The 24,020-nt window shown below is 41.7% G+C and overlaps 2 protein-coding genes and 1 long non-coding RNA gene across 3 annotated transcripts in view; 2 read left to right on the forward strand and 1 right to left on the reverse strand.

Moving 5' to 3' along the window:
• The window catches only part of LOC117551354 (pleckstrin homology domain-containing family A member 6-like), a gene marked incomplete at its 3' end in the record, with an annotated part of 73,169 nt that overhangs the window by 26,534 nt on the left and 22,615 nt on the right, over window positions 1-24,020 (reverse strand).
• Window positions 1,663-7,556, forward strand: LOC117551355. Its single transcript, XR_004569776.1, has 2 exons — window positions 1,663-2,150; window positions 7,219-7,556. It is a non-coding gene; the product is annotated as an uncharacterized LOC117551355 (long non-coding RNA).
• Window positions 3,503-6,502, forward strand: LOC117551353. Its single transcript, XM_034224202.1, has 2 exons — window positions 3,503-5,169; window positions 5,377-6,502. The coding sequence occupies exons 1-2, from the start codon at window positions 3,799-3,801 to the stop codon at window positions 5,887-5,889; spliced, it is 1,884 nt and encodes a 627-aa protein (XP_034080093.1). The 5' UTR covers window positions 3,503-3,798; the 3' UTR covers window positions 5,890-6,502.

Here is a 24,020-nt window from a genome sequence, read left to right on the forward strand (position 1 = left end):
TGATGTTTGTTTAGATCACGCAGTCTGTTCTTCTACTCTGTCTTCCAGTTGTTGCCTCTTTTGAATGACGAATACACACTACCGCCTCCTGCTGGTAACGAGAGTTATTGCCACTCACGCATGCGCAGTTCGTACGTGCTCGGCTGAAGTCTTTGCGGTGTGTTCCAGTGCGACACATGGCCAAGACGCAGGAGAACACGGCGACGCAATAGTCGGCGAGTTCTCTGGTGACTGCTTGGTGTGTCAGGGCCTTTAAGTACAGTAGGCTACATTAGCCTGTATGCCCATGATAAATTGTCTTAGCTAAACCTTGAGCTAACTTATCCATTAGCTAGCAGCCATACCATAGTTAACTATATTTGTTATTGTCTTTTAGCTAATTAGCTGTAAACTCGAGGCATTGGCAGTTTAGTAATTTGTTCATCACCACTCACCTTCAAAATAAGCCAAGAAAAGCCGGCATAACATAGCACCGTAAAGTGGGAGGTGCTGGGAACAATACTGCAGTGATACAGTAGGTGGCGATCATTCTCGTCTACTCTGTTTGGAAGTAGAGATGGCAAATCCGGATCATTTTATGGACTCGGAGTCTTCTGAGTCAATCATTGAAGAGATCCGGATCATACGAGTCATTTGAGTCATATGAGTCAGCATGACCAAGACCGTAGAAATCCTACCGGTGAAACCGAAAAGTTGTTGCATTTAACCAGCATATTAAACTAACGTTACATTAACCTCCGCTACACAGTGTCTTTTGCTTTAATAAAACATGTGTGTGTGTGTGCATTTTAAAAAATAAGTGTTTTGCATTATATGTATATAGTTATTTTAATATGTTCCTGTACTTAAGCTAATTTTGCACAATTGTGTTTTCATTTAATAATAATAATAATAATAATTGTATAATTACATTTTATATATTCTAACTGTTTTGCAATTTTCTATCATTTGTTTCTTTTTGTGTGCCATGTTCAAAATAAACGAGTTTCCAAGTAAGATCCTTATTGGAAATGCAGATATTATTACAGGAGACTGTTGCACAACATGACCATTTTGTTAGAAGTCTACACTGAAACTTAATTTAGAGCCGGAAAAATCGCGGGATCCGTGAATCCAGGTCAATGATCGAGAGAGACCAGTAGCCTACGAGGACTCAGAGCCGTAACATATAGCAGGCAGCAAATCCAGAGATCCAGCAGACTCGTCCCCATGCACGAATCTACAGCAGACTCAGCCCCTCCTCCGAGTCCCACGGCTCCCGCGAGTCCCACGGCTCCCTCGACGAGTCGCAGCAGACTCAGAGATTTGCGGACTCACGGCTCACTCACGGCTCACGGCTCACTCACGGCTCACTCACGGCTCCCGCGAGTCCAACGACTCACGGCTCACTCACGGCTCACGGGACTCTCGCGGGAGCCGGAGGAGGGGCTGAATTTGCTGTTGATTCGTGCATGGCGACGAGTCTGCTGGATCTCTGGATACAACAACGTTGTAATGTGATTGTACACGTTATAAAGAGAGTAAAGAGTGACGCAATTTATAGTTTTAATTGTTACGTCACATCAGGTGTAGGACTCAAAGGACTCGGGTTAATCGAGAGGGAGACTCGTCACGACCGGCTCATTACTAGGATCCGGGTTAATGATCCGGATGAATCATGACTCGCTCATCTCTATTTGGAAGTTACCATTAAAGAAGAAGAATGAAACAGAAGGTCCAATTCAGCATGGATCTAGTAGGCTGGAGCCTGGTCCGAGCAGTCTACAAACTGAGACGATCTGGTCTATGGAGGTGTTCTTGTTTACATCACCTGGCTTTACATCACCACCTCGTGAGGTGGCCTAGCAACCCGCTAGCAACATGCACAGCTGCAATAAGCTAACAAGCTAACTAAACCGAAATTGAGCCAGAACCTTTCCTTTTTTGTTTTACCATATATTAAAGTGATTGATATTTCAGGCTGAGAGGACAATGGCCAGTTAAATATGGCTGATTAAGCTGTGTACTTCTAGCCAACAGTTATGTTAGCTTTAGTTAGTTAACAACAGTAAGTAGCCTAAATATAGGAGTAACCAATGTACTCCAGCCTGATCCAAATAAGGCTAACCTACGTCTGTTGCTCCCGGTCTGCACGTTTTACGTTGCTTAAGGTAAGTGAACATGAAACTATTCAGCAAAACTTTCAATAATAATCTATGGTATTGAGTTTTTTGGATAATACTTGCATACAAATCTATAAATGCCTTCAGGTTTCTAAAATATATAATATGTGGTAAATGCAACAGTGGATCCAGCAAAGATTCACATTTTTGCATGATTTTAGTTATTGATTTTTTGCTGTTACTTAATTATACTTTTTATTAATTCAAGGCAAGCTTAGTTACATTAAATGGTAGCTAGTTAGTGCTCTTACCTGTGTGCCTCCTCCGCAACCAGACTGTATTAAAACTCTTAACTACCAGTTATATCTACTTTACTTTAAACAATTAAAAATACAAAATCAACTACATTTATTGATATACCAATCTTTATTTTTGGTACCTCTTCTTTTAAATTAAACTTTCAGACGTGAGATATTAAAATACAGTAATAGTATTGTTTATTTAAAAAAACTGACCCACTCTTAACAGTTAACTTCATATTTCTTATTGTCTAAAGCAGAGGTGCCCAGTACGTCGACCGCGGGGGCAATGCTGGTAGATCGCGAGTCATTCATACACATTTAAATAGACAAAACATGTTTTGATCCCTCCTCCCTTCGCCTCCTAATTCAAGGAGTTTACTTGATTGACAGAAAAAGCAACCTATCGCTTTCCAGTCTGTTGCCCAGAATGCAAAGCGATACAAAATCAGTCAAGTGCCGGGAAAACTCAAATTAAGTTAAAGAGACAAACAACAAAATGAGTGCGGGACCGAGCAAAAAGCTAAAGACATACCACTTCCACCCAGAATGGGAGGAAGAATATTTTTTTGTGATGTCACATTCAAAGGTTATTTGCCTTATTTGTAAAGCAGGCGTCGCTCTGCCAACGAAAAGTAACGTGGAGAGGCATTATCGGAGTGTTCACAAGGCATAGCAGCGACTTCCCTCCGAGTAGCGAGTTGAGAAAGGTCATGTATTATTGCTACAAAAACATTATCTCGCAGTCTTAGTGTCGCCAACTCGTTTCTAACATGCAAAAAGACAAACAAATGCGTCTATGGTCGGTGTATTTTCGATCTTTCCAATCGAGACGAGATCTCTCTCTCCCCCGTCTGTGTGCGAGGGGGCGGGGCAGTACACACACATGCAGCTGCTACATGCAGCAACACACGAGAGAAGCACTCCAAGGTGTGGTTAAATGTTACCCGTCTTGAGGTGGACAATGCTCGTTGCCAAGAGAGTTTAGCATGTAAGGGCGGTAACACGAGCAATTTATCTAAACATTTAGCAAAAGTGCACCACATTCAGACGGATGATTGCACCGGGTTCGACTGTCTTTCTAGTAGCGCTGTAGCCCCATCCACGAGTAACGTTTCCACGTCAGGTGTTATGCTAGCAGCAGAGTTGGGTGTTACAAAGTAACGCGTTACAGTAACGTAACTACTTTTTTCGGGTAAAACGTAGTGCAACGCGTTACTACGAAACATTTGGTAACGTAACGTAGTTTCTTCTTCAATTCTCCGCAACGTTACTTTTACGAGTGACAGTGACACTGCCTACTCAGCTGCGTGCTTACGCATTAGGCACGAGCTCTCATTCCACACTGTACGTGCTACGTGACGTGCTGGTGGTGGCATGAAGACTGAAGAGCAGTGATGGCAACGGCAAGTGAGAAGCAGGCGCAGCCAACGCTAACATTCGAGGGATGGAGGTATTCCCATTACTTCGAACTTGTTGACAATAAGGGGAAAAATGTGAGTGTAAGGTGCACGTTGTGCCCTGGCCAGAAACTTTTGTCCACTGCCGTTAATTCAACTGCCAACCTCATCAAGCATTTGAGAGGAAAACATGCTAGCATGAAGCTAGTAGCTCAAGATCCCCGGAGAAATGAAGATATTTCGAGTCCAAGCCCAAAGCAGCTAAAACTTCAGTTTCTCCTATCTAAACAAGAGTTGGACAAACTTGTAGCTTCGTTCATCGTCGAAGAAATGTTGCCCATCAATACTGTTGAATCTCCCACTTTCAGAAAGATACTTAGCAAGATACCGATAACAGGAGACAGGCGCCCATGGTCAGATCGTAAAACGTTCACTGGCTATCTGGATGAATGCTATCTGAAAATGGAGAGTGAATTAAAGAAAACGTTCGAGAGTTTGCCGTATCTGTCAACCACTGCGGATATATGGAGTAGTCATAACAGAAGCTTTTTGGGAATCACTGTGCACTGGATCAATCCATGCAACTTTAAACGTGAGAAAGCTGCCATCGCATGCAAAAGAATAAAGGGCAGGCATACATATGATGTTATAGGCTTTGAAATGGAACAGATTCACTCAGCATTTGGCCTTTCACATAGGATCACCGCCACCGTTACAGACAACGGGTCTAATTTTGTTAAAGCTTTCAAGATGTATGCACCGCCTGAGCCTAACGAGGAGGAGGATAATGACGAGCAAGGTGTCGTTTTCACAGATGTGGAAGAGTTGCTTGGGGCCACAGAAGGACAGTTTTCTCTTCCCCCGCATTTCAGGTGTGCTTCGCATACACTCAATTTGATCTCGTGCAATGACATCGACAAATGGCTGTCCTCCAACAGTGACTCAAAATGTGTGTACAGGAGTGCAACGGCAAAGTGCGCTGCTCTTTGGACAAAGGCGAGCCGCTCTACCTTGGCCTCTGAGATTGTCGATGAAATCTGTGGAAAAAAAATGATTGTGCCTACATCAACAAGGTGGAATTCCTTCCACGATGCCCTGTCCCGCATCAGTGACATCCCGGCCCAAGATTTGAATACGCTTTGTACTAGACTGGACATCAGAGCCCCGACAGAGCGCGAACATCTATTCCTAAAGGAATACTGCAGTGTTTTGAAACCCCTGACGGTAGCACTGGATATATTGCAAGGGGAAGACAACTGCTACTATGGGACTCTTCTACCAACCCTGGAGACCCTGATGTCCAGGACACTGGCACTCCAAAATGGACTGTCGAGGATGACAGCAAACCTACCGGGTGTAATTGTACAGGTAAGCCGATTCTTAAAGTTAGTAGCCTAGGCATATACATCATATATAGCCTACGATGTCTATGATATAAATGTATATGCCTATCCATTAACGGACATTTCTTAATAAATATTCTTAAGATAAATGTATTATGCCTCCCCTGATGGAGCTCTAGTGAGTCGTGTGTCTGAAAACTAGGCTTATTTGTTCTATATAATTTTGTCCTAGGCTATCAGGACGCGATTCGCACCAGTGTTGGAGAGCAGTGAAGCTTTATTGGCTGCCTTGACGTTGCCGAAATTTAAAGTTCGATGGATTGTGGGAGCGGAGCGGAGAGAAGCGGCGCGTGCGCTGCTCATCGCGGAGTGTCGCACTCTACCCCGTGATGAAGAGCCGGCTAACAATAAAAACCGAGAAGCCGCCGCACACAGCAGCGCCAATGAGAATGACTTTTTTTCTTTTGATGAGGAAGAGGAAGACGCAATGTCCATTAGCAGAGACTCGGAGGTATTTGAGTACATGAGATCAGGCTCAGAGTTAGAAGTCCTCAACCGTTTCCCCCGAGTGAAAGCTGTGTGTATGAAATACAACACTGCCACACCATCCAGTGCACCGGTGGAGAGGCTGTTCAGCCTGGGAGGTATTGTGCTTTCCCCCAGAAGAAACAGACTCTCAGATAAACGTTTTGAAAGACTGCTCCTGATGAGGTATAATCGCACATTTTGTACTGATGTGGAATAGGTTGCCTGCCACCCATGCTATAGACATAGCTCAAGCCTATGCCTAATATCCTCTTTTTTTTATCTGCCATCATACTGTGAAGAAGGGTGAGCATATGCAGTGAACATAGCCTTTTAATTCTGAGGCCAGTCCTGCTTTAAGTTGTTCTTGATTTTATTTTGGCTAAAATGTCTTTGCTTCCAAGCTGTATTATGCCATTTTATTTTATTTACACAAGCCATCGATATCAAGACATTTTGAAGTTATTCTTTTTCTGTTGGATTTACATGAGGCATGTTTTATTTTGAGACACATGAGCCATTTTGAGGTTATCATGTTGTTCCTAAGGAGCCTATTGATATGATTTGCACTAGCTTTGCACCTATTTTGGGGCTAGCCTGTTTAATGATTATGATTTTATATTGATATTTGATATTGATAGCCCAATGTTTTGTTAAGTGCTCTGTGGCATTTTTTTATAATAAAGAGCACAAAAGAAATATCTGTTATGTCCTCCATATATGTAGAACTTTATGTAAGCCTACACATTTAGGAACAGAGATGGAGTTCTGCCCAAAGTCGAGCAACATAAAAGTAACGTAAAAGTAACGAGTAACGTAAAAAGTTACTTTCCTTGCAGGGTAACTAAGTAAAGTAAGGGATTACTTTTTTAAAGAAGTAACGAGTAACGAGCAAACACTACTTTTTAAAAGTAACTTCCCCAACACTGGCTAGCAGCAACACACAGTTAACTACATTATACAAGCATGGGTTAATGATTAGAGGTAACAGAGTTACTCTTTATTTTGTTAAAGTTTCAGCTATTCTGTTTACAGTTCTGTCATCAGATTATTTAATACGATTTGTTAAAACATTGTTGTTTCTTTTGATGTGAAATATTATTTATTTAATTTAAATAAAAAGCAATGTTAATTTTGTTCACAATTTGTTAAGTTAATTTAATAATATATGTATTTTTGAATCAAGTATTCATCTTTACTGTCTTCATTGTTAGTTTCCACATGCCTAAAACAACCTCAAGCTAAATCTAAAAGTTGATGGTTAAATAAGAGCACTTGAGAAATTGTGCAAGGCACAGTAATAGTCCGAATAGTCTATTAATCGTTTCATTAATCGATTATCAAATTAGTTGTTTGTTGCAGCCCTATTGTAGTTATCCCATGTATAAAAAAACGTGTTATTCAGCAACCCTTGCAATTTGGGATTTTATTTTTGGTTGGTAGACCTCGGTGAGCTGGTCATTTCAAAAGTAGCTCACCAGCCAATAAAGTGTGGGCACCCCTGGTCTAAAGCATTTATTACACACATTTTCCCCTCTCATATTCACAGTGTGGATCAATTGAGACAGCGTGGTGTCCAGAGAGCTACAGAGACTTTGTGAGAAACCTCAGTGTGACGGATGTCCTGTCTGTTGGTTCGGCTGGAGAGGACTGAGGTGGAGCGGTCTTTGCCTGGGAGGAGGACGAGGCCTGATGGAGGACGTGACCTGATGGAGGAGGACCAGGCCTGATGGAGGACGTGACCTGATGGAGGAGGACCAGGCCTGATGAAGAAACCACCTAACTGTGAGCCCATACTGGACACAAACAAATGATGGTCCTGTTTGAATACACACTATTCAGTGTGCAGATCTTGTGTGTTCACAATAAAAGTGTAGTTTCTTGTCATATCAGCTTTTCATTTTCTTCTGGCCCCTCAGAGAAAACGGTGAGGCAGTTGTGTCCTTCAGGTATGTCCTTTCCTAACAGAAATTACATGAAACATCAAACATATGACATTGCAGAGCAAGTGTGTTATTTATGAAAGAGGTGTGTTTGTTTATTAAGCAGCTGTAGAAAAAATATATGTTTTTATTTTAATGTGTTTTTTAAATTCACCACTTTGCACTACAAAGATAATTATGAATGAACGGTCTGCAGTTAATCAACATTAAAATATATGTTATTATTAAATAATATTCAACTGTTATCAGAACTTAGTGTAAATGTAGAATCATGCTGTTCGGTTGTCTCACTGCAAGAACCACTTTTACCACGTCTTTTACAGACAATATGTCGAGACAAATGGTAGCAATTCTCACAATGTAAAATAATAATTGCCTTAAATACATTGACATGTGAAAGCTGACAAACAAATCATGTTGCTTGGTAAAATCGAAATGTAACTTGTTGCAAGGAAGGAACAGTCAACTTCCCTGATGTCAGTATTTAGTCATGTTTAATGGCATGTATATCAGTGTATATCAGTGTAGTTGTTACTTTATCTATTTAAACCAGAACGTTTCTCGATTCTTTGTACAGTATGAAAGGAGTCTTTGCACATTTCACTCCATGCTGAAGTTCACTGATGTCAGGAATCTCGGTCCGTCTCTCGTGTTCAGCTTCCTCTGGTCTGTCTGCATCACCTAGAAACTTTAAACAAACTATATATATATATATATATATATATATATATATATATATATATATATATATATATATATGTAAAGTAACAATGTGTTGGTCACAGACTTTTTACATGCAAACGTCATGTGATAATCTTTTTGTTATCCTTAAGAAAAGTGCTGGATCTCACAGCCCTTACTGTATTTTATCAGTTGGATTGTGTATCAGTGTTTCCGCCAGACCAGGGCTGAGAGGGCGTCCACCCCGAGGGCGGGGTGCTTGAATTTTGACTTGAGCCGTCCCTTATAGATACTGTCTTTTTACATTAGTGAGCCGGATCATTTGGCTCGGGTCTCTTAAAGGTCCCATGTCATGGCCATTTCCACTTATCAAAATTCCATTGTTGAGGTATACTAAAATAGATTTATACTGTGCAATTTTCCAAACTCACATTGGTTTCGCATACAGCATCTCTGTAAAGTATACATTCACCGGTATCAGAGCCGGCCCGACCCATTAAGCAACATAAAAATGAAAAAAAAAAAAATCTCAGTACACCGTCGCCGTGATAAGTAGGTTTAATTAATTGTGTTAATATGCCTAGATTGCCTACTCTCAAAGTCATGTATTATATTATTGAGTCAATAATATAATACATTAACCGTGCTTTACCTGAACCTCATCATGACACTAGAGCGGACAGCAGGATTGTAATTTCCCATGTGCAGTGAATGCAACAGAGGCAAGACAGCAGACCAACCAGAGAGTTGAATGGAAATAAACATCTGTCTTATTGGCTGACAGGTACCTATCCTGTGAGCTGTGACAATGTTTAAAATAAACTGTCAATCGGACTCAGAGTTTTTGAAGATGGACATAAGAACATTTGTTCTTAAAAAAGACGAAAATTCTCAAGTGGTGGCTCACACATCAACCCCAGAGCCACCACTTGAGCCAGGTAAACAAGGTATGTAAATGTCAGTAAACTTCCAAGCTATGCGAACATGTAAGCAAAGCATAAATTACAGCTACGTTGACGTTACTTTGAATCAATTTAGGGGTAAGCTAAACCGTTAGCAAGTAGCTATAGCTAGCCAGAGATATTAAATAAACACTTTGTCATATCATCTAAATGTTATGTGTTTTAGCGTTACCTGGTGATTTCAAAGAAAGCTCTCTGGGAAATGTTGACTTACTGTTCGACATGAAGCTAGAAGCTACCTCACAGTACACAGTTGATCCTGAGTCCTGTCAGTTCAAGTGTTTCATAGTTAGCTTAGCATCAACCTAGCACTGAAATATATGGATGTTATGTGACAGTATTTCTGAGAAAAAGTCAGCTGAAATGGTGGCATAGTTGCCACTGCTTTACGTGTCAACAGCATGTTTGAACGTATTTGCAGCAGTAAATGTGGCTGTTTGGCCACTGACATTGCCATAACACCTGAATTTAAATGTGCAACCTCTTTTTGTGACAGATTTTTGAAAGAAATTATAATTCTTCTGAATGATATTCCTATTGACAGCTAGTTTCTATGTGAACATTATGAGATGGACAGCCACAGAGAATACATGAAAAACAGTTATGAAATACTATATGACAAAACAAGAATACAGTTTAAGTAATTTGTAAAATATCCATAAAGAAAAAAATCTATTTACAGTTCTGTTTCATATGGGTGTTGAGAGATGTATCCATAGATCTCTTAATTAATCTTCCCAGGGGAGCATGCCCCCGGACCCCCCAGAGGAGGTGAGGTCCACTGTGTTTACATGCTTATTTATACAATATGTGTGCTTATGTTAACATCATAAGACAAAAGTTGGTTCCGTGTTGTGTGTAGTCAGAACGTGCTAGAGTGAGGGGGGCCCCCAAGCCAAAGCTCGCTTAGGGCCCCCAAAAGTCTAGGGCCGGCCCTGACCGGTATTCACTCTCTGCCCTAAACGGCTTGTTTGAGATCCTGCCCCCCCTCCCTGTGAGCCCAGTGTGCTCCGATTGGTCAGCTCGGCCACTCTGTTCTGATTAGTCAACCACCAGAGAGGCTCCGCCCATGTCTAACACAGTGTTTTTTCGGCTCTGAGCGGAGCATCAGTTTTTGTAAGCTAACCTACGTTTGCTAGTTGTTCAACCTACTATGAACAAAAGCTAGTGGTTCATATTAGGCTAGCAATAACGTGTTTACAATTGCAATCTTATACGGTAGTCTGCTATGTGTCGGTCATTCTTTTTAGCTTGCATAAAAACAATGTTTTTCCTAGCATGTCTAGCTATAGGTAGCCTTGTTGTTTAGCTATGTAGCATACATGCTAGGAAAGCCAACTATAATGTAATTAAGTTTTGCGACTGACCGTACGGTAAATCACACGGAGTATACTGTATATGAGTATTTTGTGTGTGAATGCAGACACTCTCGTGCTATGAGAAACATGTAAGGCCATCTGCTGACATTGTAGTTGATATATGTAAACGCTAGCAACATCGTTAGCCCAGTTAGCACTGTGTCAATGGCTTTTTCTGTGTAATAAAACCACTATGAACAAAAGCTAGAGGTTCATATTAGGCTAGGAAGAACGTGTTTACAATTGCAATCTTATACGGGTAGTCTGCTACGTTTGGTCATTCATTGTAGCTGGCATGAAAACAATGTTTTCGCCTAGCATGTCTACCTCTCGGTAGCGTCGTTGTTTATCTCGGTAGCATACACGCTATGAACGGTAGCTTGGTTAGGAACGCCAACTACTGACCGTAGGGTAAATTACCCGGAGTATACTGTCTATGAGTATTTCGTGTGTGAATGCAGACATTCTCCTGCTATGAGAAACATGTAAGGCCATCTGCTGACATTGTAGTTGATATATGTAAACGCTAGCAACTTCGTTAGCCCAGTTAGCACTGTTTTGAACTGAACCTGAGATTCCAACAGTATATGCTTGGCTGGCAGAGGGTGCATCATAGCTCTGGGCGTGGCTACTGGGTATCCAGACGTCATGATGCCCAGGAAGAACATGATAAATCTCCAACGAGGCGTTTTGGGGAGGTATTTTCTGTGATAGAGTTGTACTCCCTACAGGGTGTACTTTGAGGGTTTTTGACTCTGCAGACCGTTTACATGCATAAAAACCTTCATAACACACAAGGGGACGGGTAATAACCGGAAAAGCATGACATGGGACCTTTAAAGCGTCGGCTGTTTCGGCTCCCAAACGGCTCTTCATGTTACCACGGAGCCTCAGTTTCGCCGCTGTGAGGCTCTGGTGCTTGCAGCTCACGCGCGCGCTCCACTAGCACCGCTCATCGCGTCTAAACTGTGCACGTTCTGTGTTGTCCTGTAGCAGGCAGCGCCGATGTCGGGGAAACGATCTTCAATACTCCGAAAAGAATCCCACCAGACTCCTTTGCCCCTCCAACAGAGGAATGTCCTTGTCCTTTTTCCTTTTCGTTATTTCAAGCGATAAAAACTCTCGATCTTCTCTCGAATTATTAATATTTTTGGACTTCCTCGGCTCGAGTTCAGGGCGTCCCGAGCTGAATAAGGGCGTCAAATGACGGCAAGACACCCCCCCTGGTGGAAACGCTGTTGTGTATCATTGTCTAGTTGGGGTCCTTTTTATTTTACTGTTATTTTGGGATAGTTTTTCATGAGACAGTCAATTTAAATATTTGTCCTATGCCATATTCACATTCATTTGTAACACACACGTAAGGGTAAAAGACAAACATCTTTAACAAATGTAATGCAATGAATAAGCTTAATTGTCACAGAAGCACACATAACGTCATATCTAATATTTAAACAAATCATTTCCTTGTCCCTAAAGCATTGACTGCGCTATTTTTCGTCCTTAAATGCAGGCATTAAGTTACATGTTCACGTTCTGCTGCCACAATAAGTCGGTTTCTCAAGTGTAATGATAATAAAATGCTAAGTAAGTATTGGTAATAATATTAATAAAAACAACAAGGTTTGGGTTTGTTCGTTTAATATGATTAACGTTAACCAGTAAGCTTCAATAATCAACTCCAGCTCAACAAACCATATTGCATTATCTACACTGAACAAAAATATAAACGCAACACTTTTGTTTTTGCTCCCATTTTTCATGAGATGAACTCAAAGATCTAAAACATTTTCTATATACACAAAATAACCATTTCTCTCAAATATTGTTCACAAATCTGAAAAAATCTGTGATAGTGAGCACTGCTCCTTTGCCGAGATAATCCATCCCACCTCACAGGTGTGGCATATCAAGATGCTGATTAGACAGCATGATTATTGCACAGGTGTGCCTTTGGCTGACCACAATAAAAGGCCACTCTGAAACGTGCAGTTTTGCTTTATTGGGGGGGTCCGAAAACCAGGCAGTATCTGGTGTGAGGGCAGTGGCGTTTTCTCCCGGAGGCCAAGGGAAGCCAGGCTTCCCCTGTTTTTTCGGATTGTAGTTATAATTTAAATAAATAAATAAAAACACTTTGTTTTGTTTCGATAATTCTCCTTTGCTGTGTGTTGCTGCCGGCCGGCTCTCCCCCATTCTCATTGAGTACTTTACAAAGAGTGAAACAGCGCCCCTCTAGATGTTATGGTGAAACAGTAGATTGCACTCTCTGTTGCGAGAGGAGGCCAGCCGAATCTGGCTTCCTTTGGTGAAAAAAATGGAGGGATTGACCAATCAGATGAGGCCCACGTGATGCCCCTGCCAACCTGTGATTGGTCAGGGCCATGCCAAGGGAAGCCAGCCGCCTCTAGCTTCCCTTCAGGGGCGGCTGGCGGCTGGCGATTTGATTGGACACTGCCATCCAATCAAATCACATCAACATCAGTTTTAATACTGTAACTGTCATCACCGCCGTTAGAAATTATCAAGCAAATGAAGCATTATGGAGGGTGGAGATTTGGCGTACTTAATCAAACATAACTTTACTAAACTTCCGCTACAGCAGCAACTACAAATTAAATCAGATGACAGGCCAATGCCCGCACTCGAGCTGTGTGTACACAGAGGAAAAAGGGAGAGAATCGGACGTTCAATGAGGACAAATATGTCCGCACAGAGTGGCTAACTGGAAGCGCTAAACTTCAGCGTCTATTTTGCTGGCCATGTCTTCTTTTTGACAAGGATTCGTGCTCCCTGAACAATCCTTGGGCAACTTCAGGATTCATCGACCTTGCCAACCTGTCACGGGCAATTGAGAGGCACGGTAAATCCAAAAATCACATAGATTGTGTGATTGTCTGCCTACATTAATAAGTAAAATGCTTAAATTAATAAGAAGAGAGTTTCAGCTGGAGAGTGCGTGCGGACCTGTCGGTTAGATAACAGGCGTGTGCAAGTCCTGCATCTGTGTGATAAGAAATGTGTGTAAAATGATACCGGGCGCTGTAATCATTCATCTGGTTACGTTATTGACCGCCCCCCGACCCAAAAAATGGGCTTCCCCTACATTTTTCCCCACGCCACGCTACTGTGTGAGGGGTAGGGTTAGGGTAATGTTGTGAATCGAGTGGCCCATGGTGGTGGTGGGGTTATGGTATGGGCAGGCATATGTTATGGACGACGAACACAGGCCACTCGATTCACAACATTACCCTAACCCTACCCCTCACACCAGATACTGACTGGTTTTCGGACCCCCCCCAATAAAGCAAAAATGCACGTTTCAGAGTGGCCTTTTATTGTGGCCATTCTAAGGCACACCTGTGCAATAATCATGCTGTCTAATCAGCATCTTGATATGCCACACCTGTGAGGTGGGATGGATTATCTCGGCAAAGGAGAAGTGCTCACTATCACAGATTTTTTCAGATTTGTGAACAATATTTGAGAGAAATGGTTATTTTGTGTATATAGAAAATGTTTTAGATCTTTGAGTTCATCTCATGAAAAATGGGAGCAAAAACAAAAGTGTTGCGTTTATATTTTTGTTCAGTGTACGTTAACGTTATATCTGGAACCAACTGGAAATGTGAGATTCATATTTTTCAGATACACAGATCTTATAGTGAGGTTAATCTCATACAGTACGCTGGTCTTCAACACTACTGTGACGCTAGCTGTGTGCATCGTCGAGCATAGCTATTTTAAATTAACAATAACAATGCATACAGTTACCTAACTAGCAAACTAAATAATGTACAAGCATGATCTTATTTTACCAACCTCACAAGAAGCCTTTTGTTCTACAGTATAATCCTTCTTAATGTTTTACACTTCTATTATGTTTTAACTTGTATGCTACGGATAGCATCGTTAGCACAGATGTAGCTTCGTCTCGTTCGTTAGCTGAATAAAAAGACCAGTAAGAAATAAAGTTCTTGAATTTCACTTACCGAAGAAACTGCATTCATGGACGGTCTGTTTGAACCGCAGAGCCATAAGATAATTGCAACATTTCAATGAAGAATACTCCACCAGGCATCAACACAACAAACACGTCCGAGTTCAAGCTGTGTATAAGAGGCTTCCTAATGACGTCACGGGATTTCGCGGCAGACATCTTGGAGTACCACTCTACTGGCGGCAGCGTTCAAAAATGGCGAAAATGAAAGGCTACTACGAATCACTAAACCCGGAGGATAAGACCGTTTACAGAGAAAAATGTGCGTCGATTGGTTCGGTGGACCCTTATTTGATTCCCGTTAAGGATTACAGCACCGATATAAATTCATGGCCTTCACTTTCCTACTGTGATATCGTGAACTACCTGGTTTTCTCGTCTATTCCATTGTACACCATGGAGGAAATGAAGGCGTACAAAGGACACCAGCTTTTATTTTGGTTGTACCTATATCTATATGTTTACTTTATTTTATAGGGTTTTATATTGTTGCATCAATTAACTTAGTCTTGTGTCTTATTATGTATTTTTATTATGATACCTTTTACCTCGCCGTGTCTCTTAACCTTTTAAAATGTTATATGTATGTTGTTGCTATGTACCTGTAAAGGTCTTAACATCTGATCTGAGGGGAATTTCTCGTGGTTTATTTTTAACTTGTGATTGTAAAGCACTTTGAGCTACACGTGCTTTATGAAAAGGGCTTTATAAATAAAGCTTTATTATATATTGCAATATATTTACATTCCAAAAGTTGTGAACCTATTCTTGGTTGTCAGCTTCTGTTATGTGCTACCTAGCATATGACAAGGTGGTTCTAAATAGTCAACAATCCAATAATATTTTTGTATTTTATTTTTCAGATATTGCATTCTCAGAGTATTGGGCTGCCGCCAACATGTCCGTGGGTACTGATGAAGAAGGATGGTGCAGTCATCACAGCTAACTGCAACTGCAAGGCTGGTTTGGGATCAACATGTACCCATGTTGCATCTCTCCTTTTCTACATAGAAACATACGGATACGTGATGCCAAGACAGTTACCCAGGAAAAGGCGTCCCCTCTCAAAAGAAACAGAAGTACTAATCAATCTGAATGACAGTGTATATATTTATTTGATTGAACTTGTTTCTTTTACATCAAATCTATATAAAGAACATGTAAGTACACGGCATCTCAGTTGTTTCCCCGACTCAGACTGCAAGGAATCTGGGTGTGATCCTAGATAACAAACTGTCCTTCACCGCAAACATCGCTGCTACAACCCGCTGCTGCAGATACACGCTTTACAACATCAGGAGGATACGTCCCCAGCTGACCCAGAAAGCCACGCAGGTTCTGGTCCAGGCTCTCGTCATCTCACGCCTAGACTACTGCAACTCCCTCCTGGCTGGTCTACCTGCATGTGCCATCCGACCTCTACAGCTCACCCAGAATGCAGCGGCTCGTCTGGTCTTCAACCTTCCTACATTTTCACACACCACTGCGCTCCTCCGCTCCCTTCACTTGCTTCCGGTAACTGCTAGAATCCACTTCAAGACACTGGTACTTGCTTACCGTGCTGCGAATGGATCTGGCCCTTCCTACATCCAGGACATAGTTAAACCGTACACCCCAGCGCGTGCACTACGCTCTGCATCAGCCAAACGACTCGCTGCACCCGCACTGCGAAGGGGACTCAAGTTCCCATCAGCAAAAACACGTGGGTTTGCTATCCTGGCTCCAACATGGTGGAATGAGCTCCCCATTGAAATCAAGACAGCAGAAAGCTTACACACCTTCCAGACTGAAAACTCATCTCTTTCGACTCCACTTCGAGCGATAGAACTATTAACAAAGCACTTTTATACTAATAAAGGACTGGCTTATCTAAAGCCAGTTGAGTAGCACTTGAAATGTTTTGCTCTATGAAGCCTGATGTACTTATATGATTCTGTTTTCTTCAAGGTTGTGTCTTGTTGGTCGAACGCACTTATTGTAAGTCGCTTTGGATAAAAGCCTCAGCTAAATGCAATGTAATGTAAATGTAGCAATCAAAACAAGTTGTGCACACTAAAATGACACAAAAATCATCATTATTTAAACTGACACTCAAAGAGCAAAACCTCAGCTCAAATATCCAAAACTCTAAACACATGTTCAGCTCTGCACCCAATTTGCAATTCAACTTTCCACTTTTTGAAAAGTAAAAGTATAACAACAGTATATTTGTGTTTCTGCACATATTTTGGAGACTTGAACAATCTTTATTTGCAGAATTCTCTATCAAACGCCATGAAACAGTGTGCTTGAGCACGCTGGTGTGTAGTTGGTTTTACAAAATGTCTTGTACTATGAATGAAGTGTGTGCCATTTGGTGCAACAGTTTGGTTTTGGTAAGTGTTTCTGTAGTTCTGGGTGCTGTGCTTAAGTCTGCAGCATATATGAGGTGTTTTGCACTTTGTGTGTATGGTTTTGTGAATTGTGTTTAGTGTTTTGAGAAAATAAGCCCTGCTTTCAAAAACTGTGTTTTAGCATTGAAAAAAACTGTAATATGAACACAATGTTAATCTATCTGTTATGTGAGGTGATCTCTGCAGTTTACAGTTAAAGAAGCATGTACTTGTTTTTCACTGGGTAAATTGGAAACCTGTAATAAATATAATACTTTGCCCTTTCAATTGTTTTTTTCAAAATGTATTTACCCAACCTTAATCAGTCTGAGTTGCAGTGCCAGTCTCTGGTTTAATCAGTCCTGCTTCTTCCCCAGTGGCTCCCAGGACTGGTGTGGGCTCTTCTAAAGATGGTATATCAGACACCATGCTGTAGAGATCAAGTAGTGATGGATGACCTTTTTCTGGCGCGTAAACTTATAACTGGCATGTGTAGCAGGGGAAGGTGCTGTAATTTTCTCGTGGCCCAATTTGACAGACGGTGCCCAGTCAGGATGATTTTTGTCAAAAAGTGCCACTTGTAGGTCAGTTATATCCTGGGTGAACTGTTAATTAATACAAATGTGACCTCTTTTGACAGGACAAGTCAGACTTTAGATATATTTAAAATGCTGGTGTCAAGACATTGGAACATGACAAATAATTGAGGAAACCAAAAGCCTCTGAAAAGGTACCAGGGACTGTACAGCCTTTACTGTTTACACATAATCAAATGGCCAGTAGGGGGAGGAATTACTTTAAATTACAGTTAAACGAAGCACTGCAGGGGATTGACAGACTGGTGTGAAGATGACCAAGGGATGACTTTACGTTGTAGATACTCCACAATCTGATATGTCGATCGATGAGAGACTCCAGGATTCCTATTTCCTTGATAAGATCCATGTCTTAGTATGTGGGTTATATGTTCATTTTGAATGTTTGTATGTAAAACCCGACACTTACCTGACGTGAAATTATCCCCACAAACGCGAGTATAGTTGTGGTTGGATGGTTTGAGATCCTCCCGAAAGTTCATGTGTTGCTTCACCCTGATGTGTTATAATAACCGCCGGCAGCCTGTAAAATGACTTCGGCCCCCTGTTTCGATCACCTCTGTTGCCGCAGCCAACAATGGCACAGCAGTTAACCATTGTATGTCCGGTAAAAAACAAACATTGAACTGGTATGACTTATTACGGTGTCTGTTTTGGTACTCCAGTATGGCCGTTGCGCTGACCGTGACGTCATATGCAAAGCCTCTATACAGCCTGGAGCTAATGAAGCTAACGGGGCTAACGGAGCTAGCAGAGAGAGACCACAAGCAGTTTGGTACTTAAGTTTCCTTACAATGACTTCCATTACAGCAAGAATCCCCCTCACACACATAGGTGAAACACATGCACATTCCATACTGAGAGCCTTTCAGTAAAATGTTTTTCAGGAGTGTGAGTGTGAGAGTATTTCAGTAGTATATGTGCGTGAGGTTAATTTATAGTTGCGTGTGAGGTTTAATTTTCAGTTGTGTATGCGAGGTGTTCACTAGTGAATGTGAAAGTTTTAATAGTGTGTGTGTGAGGTTAATTTTCAGTTGTGTGTGTGTGAGGTGTTCAGTAGTGAATATGAGAGGATTTCAATAGTGTGTGTGTGAGGTTAATTTTCAGTATAGTGTGTGCGAGGTGTTCAGTAGTGAGAGTATTTCAGTAGTGTTTGTGCAAGGTGAAGTATTAAAATAACGTATTAAGCAGAAAGTTTAGTATAGCGTATTTCTGGTATATTCATTTATAATGTCATCTAATATGTGTGTTTTTATGTGTGTTAAAACTTGGATGGACAAGTCAATTTTTTTTTATATTAAATATTCCTATAATGATGTCTCATTTTTAGTAGAAGTAGATTAGCGCAAATGGTATTTTCTTCAAATTTTTGTTTATTATCATTTGAACAATGACAAATATTCTCATGAATATTAAACACAACAACCTCTGAACATTAAAAATATTCGCCTCAATTCAACCTGGAACCTCTCTCATACAATACAATAATATAATACAATACAAAGTGTGTGTGTGTGTGTGTGTGTGTGTGTGTGTGTGTGTGTGTGTGTGTGTGTGTGTGTGTGTGTGTGTGTGTGTGTGTGTGTGTGTGTGTGTGTGTGTGTGTGTGTGTGTGTGTGTGTGTGTGTGTGTGTGTGTGTGTGTGGGGACACTGGCCCTTTCTCATTTCTCTAACTCCCCTCTTCGACTCCCCTCCTCGACTCCTATCCTCGAGACTTAGTCCCGCCCACAGGAGATGCGAACGGAGGAGCCGAGGAGGGGAACCGAGGAGAGAGGAGGGGAGGAAGCAGGTGGTTAGAGAAATGAGAACTCCTCTCCTCTGAGCGGTCATTTTAAAGAGACGTCCATTAATGATGACAGGAGGCACAGCAGCCCTCTGTCTGATGGTCAGATGTGTTCATGACCACTTATATATTTACTTTTAATTCATTCACAGTGCGGTATAATGAGACAATAACAGGCTACAGATGTGGACACACACACACACATATATATATATATATACATATATATATAATTTCAGAATCAAACAGAGCACTCTCATAATAACGTAACACTATCAGAGACTGGATATATCCCCCCCCTCTCCCCTCTCTGGTCGCTACAATGAGGACAATAAAGTACGGGCCAAGTATTAAAAGTAAGCAGAGAACACCAAACCAACTGAGACCTGTCTGTCCGCTGCATCTACGCACACACTGTACCACACACACGCACCTACAGCTAACAGCCTAACAGCCGTTTTTATTATGTGAAGCACTAAATGGTTTTAGAAAAATATCGACTCTTTGTTTGTAGTTATCTACTAAACTAAAGCAAATAAAGAGAGTAGGCCTGTCATACTGAGTGATATATATTATAAACACTGCTCTGCTTTCTGCACGGACCTCACATCTGTTCTCTCTGGAAACATTGCGCGATGAAAGCAGTTAATAGAATAATATCCAGGGGATGCATGCAGAGCTGTCATTGGCTGAGATAAGTCCGGCCAGGCGTCACGACTCTTTGAAACATCTCTGTTCCCGGAAATGCATCCACGAAGGAGCCGTGGAGGACCCATCAGTGTTTGTTTTGCAGGTCACCCTTGAAATGCAGGTCACCCTTGAAAAAGAGATCTTTTGATCTCAAGGGGCTTTCACCTGGTTAAATAAAGGCTACAATCCTCGGTTATAGCTCCTCCAGAGAGCCTCCGCGACGCTCGATCCTCGGTCCTCGAAGTGCATTTAGAGAAATGAGATGTCCTTCAAAATGGCACGCTGAAATTAATTTCCGGGTCACTACCGGAGGACCGAGGAGTCGAGGAGGGGGATTTGATGAAATGAGAAATGGCCACTGTGATGGATCGTTGGAGCTATGTGCATCTCAAGGCATATGCTCGAACGGGAGCTGCCTGGACGCTGCAATCATGTTGAGCGCACTATCCGTGCTGAGTGTGCTGACTTTTCGTACAATGTCCCACTGTCTGGCTTCCTGCATAAAGTCAAGTGCTCGGCGCAGTTGTCGGCGAAATGTCGCTCCTCTGTTTTCATTGAAACAGCTCCTTATATCCGTTAGCGCAGCTAGCTAGCACCAAATGCTAACAACAACAATACACGTAAGGTGTGCGCATTCTCTCTCTCTCGCTCGCTCGCGCCACACATACACACACCCTCCCGGTCCTCCCGATGGCCAGTCAGGGCCTGCCGGTGAGCGTGGAAGTATGGTCTGCCGCAAGCGGGCAGCAGGAGCGGGGCTGTCAGCATCAGCTCGTAGATGGTATTTTAAACTCAATGCGCTCTGAAACTATGGGGCGGCCGAGGACAACAAATACACATGCGTTAATCGCGTTAAAATAATTAGTGGCGTTAATTTTTTTTTGCGTTAACGCGTTATTAACTTGACAGCCCAAATGTTGACAGCCCAAATTTTGACCTAAATCAAAATATAATTTTTTGTCTGATGCTTCGATTAATTTTAAACAGACAGTTCAACAGAAGGATACCCAAAAAATGTAATTTTATCATTTAAATATTGAATTGTTCTCTCTTAGTAAGATCCCATTTTCAATAAAATTGCGGTCTTACCTTGACTTGAAGATGAAGTCCATTTGCCTATCCTTCTGGACAAAAATCTCTATTACTTTTTTGTAAAAGTCCTCCTTATCTTCTTGTAGTTTCAAAAGGCTATCATAAATCTAAATGATGGATTTATGATTCGAAAATTATAAAAGTAGGGTAGACATGTGGATATTATCCGGCTGAACAAAACGTACATTAATCTAACAGCTACGTTTCCCACAGATCTTATTTTGAGCTATTTTCTCAAATCCTATGGAGAAATCTCATTGCTTTTTTGTCCAGGGAAGCCATGCGCAGCTTACTTCCTGGTTTTAGGACGCGTCTCTCTCCTCCTCTTCACACACCACACTTTTCGCAGCACACGTACTTACAGCAAATCAGCTCTGAATTATGTGAGATGACGTATGGTGGGGATGGCAGCTCAGTGCCCCTATGGTCATTATTTGTTTGCCACACACATTAAATCGGAAAATACTCATGTGCAGTGTAGTTTTTACAGTCACCATTCAGTTAGACCAGGGGTGCCCAACCAGTCGATCGCGGGGAGATTCCCAGTCGATCGCGAGATGTGTCTAAAAATAGAACAACAATATTCTGTTTTATCGTTAATGTCCTATAACATAATCTTCCTGTGCCAGAATAATGCACTTGAACGCATCAAAGCTTTGTGATTGTCCGGCGTGACCCCATGTGTCGGGGCGTGGCTGGTGATCAGTGGGCACTATTTCGCTGACGTTGTCCGTGTCAACAGGAGTGACAGTCCGCACACACACAAGACCGAAATTATGGCAGAAGCAAAAAAGCCCAAAATATATAATTTTCACTCCGAGTGGGAGGATGATTATTTTTGTATCTATTCCAATTCAAAGTCCATCTGTCTCATCTGCAATGTGAGTGTGGCTTTATTGAAGAAGGGTAATTTAGGAGCGGCATTTCAAAACAGTGCACAAACGCTACGAGACGGAATTCCCTCCTAATTCTGCCCTACGCTCCCAAAAGGGGAGGGGCCTGAAAGGACAGCTAAATGCACAGCAGTCCATTTTCACCAGGCCCAACAACAAGAGAAAGGCTGCTACCAGAGCATCTTATCGTGTCAGTCACGTTCTTGCGAAACACATGAAGTCTTTCAAAGACGGCAAAGTTGTGAAATAAGCATTCCTGGAGGCTGCCGACGCGCTTTTTGGGGGACAGTAAAAATAACAGTAGTATTTCAACAGGTTTTTGATATAATAAAAACTGAAGTTAGATACCGTTATTAATCAGCTGTAAGTTTTAGTTTGTTTGAACTTATTCATTATAATTATTGTACAAAATGGTATAAGAATGCAAACTTAAATTGATTATAGTCTATTATCAGTTCAGGTTAAGAAACTAGTGTTGCTTGCATCCTATTTTGAAGGCATTTCTTTTTATACTCGACTAAAATGCAACAACAAAAGGGTTTGATTCTATTAATTTCGTCTTTTTTATTGCACTTTGGCAGCAGATTCCTGAGTAGCTTCAGATCTGAGTTGTCTTATTAGTAAGCCTCATTTATACTTTTGTAGCAACACTATTTTTATATAATGGCAAAGAAAGGGTTCAGAGTCTTTTCTTTTTTCCCTGTGTCATATGTGGCAGCACTGTTCAATGTTTCTTGAAAACATTACCCACTGTAGTGTGACGTGTGAATAAACTACAACTCTGTATCAACAACTTAAATACTTGTATGTGTGTAGATTAGAAAGAGGTAAGATAAAGGATCTGGAGTATTTTATGGAGTATTAATCGTACAAAGGTCAGTTTTATACAAGTAGAAGTGTGTATTTACCTGGTAGTAGGCTGTCAGTAATGGCTACGCCTCTCTATTTGGACTGGTAGATCTCGGCAGACTGGCAACTTTAAAAGTAGCTCTCGGTTCAAAAAAGGTTGGGCACCCCTGAGTTAGACAATGAGAGGGAGGGGCTTGATCGGGTTTTGTCCCACATGGCTCTAAACAAACAGCTCAATAGGCACACACTGTAGACACTAATTAGAAGAACACAGACTAAAACAGCAATGTACAGACGAATCAGATGATTAAACATGATCTTAAAATATATTTTAATATATTTTTTTTGCATTTTTTTGTAATCATTATTTTGAATACTTTCTGCTGACACTAGGTGGGGGTGCACCTGCCCCTAATGACCAGTCGCCACTGGGCCTTGGAATATTCAGCCCGACCTTGCCCTCAAGTGCTACCCCCAACCGGAAAGGAGACGCCGCAGGCGGTGTGAGAGGAAGCAGAAGAGGGTTAAGCGCGGGGGCATCTGGGCTAGGCTAGCGGCTAGGGACGGGTGGCGCAGTGGTCTGTGAATCTGATCATCAGATCAAGGGGGGTGCTGGGGAACTCCAGTTCGAAACCAGCTCCTGCCGCCACTGCGTCAGGCCGTTGTGTCCTTGGGCAAGACACTTCACCCGGATTTGCTCCTGTGGGTATTGTCCACAGTACATGTATAATACCAATGTGTACCTGTAAAAGCGCCTCGATGACTTCGAGGCGTGAAGATGGACGGTGTGGCGCAGTGCGCTGTGCAATGATCATCAGATCAAGGGGTGAAACCCGCCGCTGCTGCGTCTGTAAAGCCGTTGTGTCCTTGGACAAGACACTTCACCTGAACTTGCTCCTGTGGGTATTGTCCACAGTGACCATTGCATGTATAAAGAATATGTGTAATGTGTATTTGTAAAGCGATTTGAGCATCTGGAAAAGCGCTATAATAAATGTAAGGAATTATTATTATTATTATTATCACACAGGCCGTCTATCCCGAGCATGCTGATGGCTAATGTACGCTCACTTCACTTGACAATAAAATGAACAATACAAGACTTCTCCAGTCGACCCAGTGTGAGGTGAGGGA

The sequence above is a fragment of the Gymnodraco acuticeps genome, unplaced genomic scaffold (assembly GCF_902827175.1).
Source record: "Gymnodraco acuticeps unplaced genomic scaffold, fGymAcu1.1, whole genome shotgun sequence".
Classification (NCBI taxonomy): Eukaryota; Metazoa; Chordata; class Actinopteri; order Perciformes; family Bathydraconidae; genus Gymnodraco; species Gymnodraco acuticeps.

What these genes read in the sequence shown, in the direction of transcription:
- LOC117551353 (XM_034224202.1), top strand. Translation starts at nt 3,799, where the DNA reads ATGGCAACGGCAAGTGAGAAGCAGGCGCAGCCAACGCTAACATTCGAG. An exon ending in TACCGGGTGTAATTGTACAG is followed by an intron (nt 5,170 to 5,376) that starts GTAAGCCGATTC and finishes ATTTTGTCCTAG; the next exon opens with GCTATCAGGACGCGATTCGC.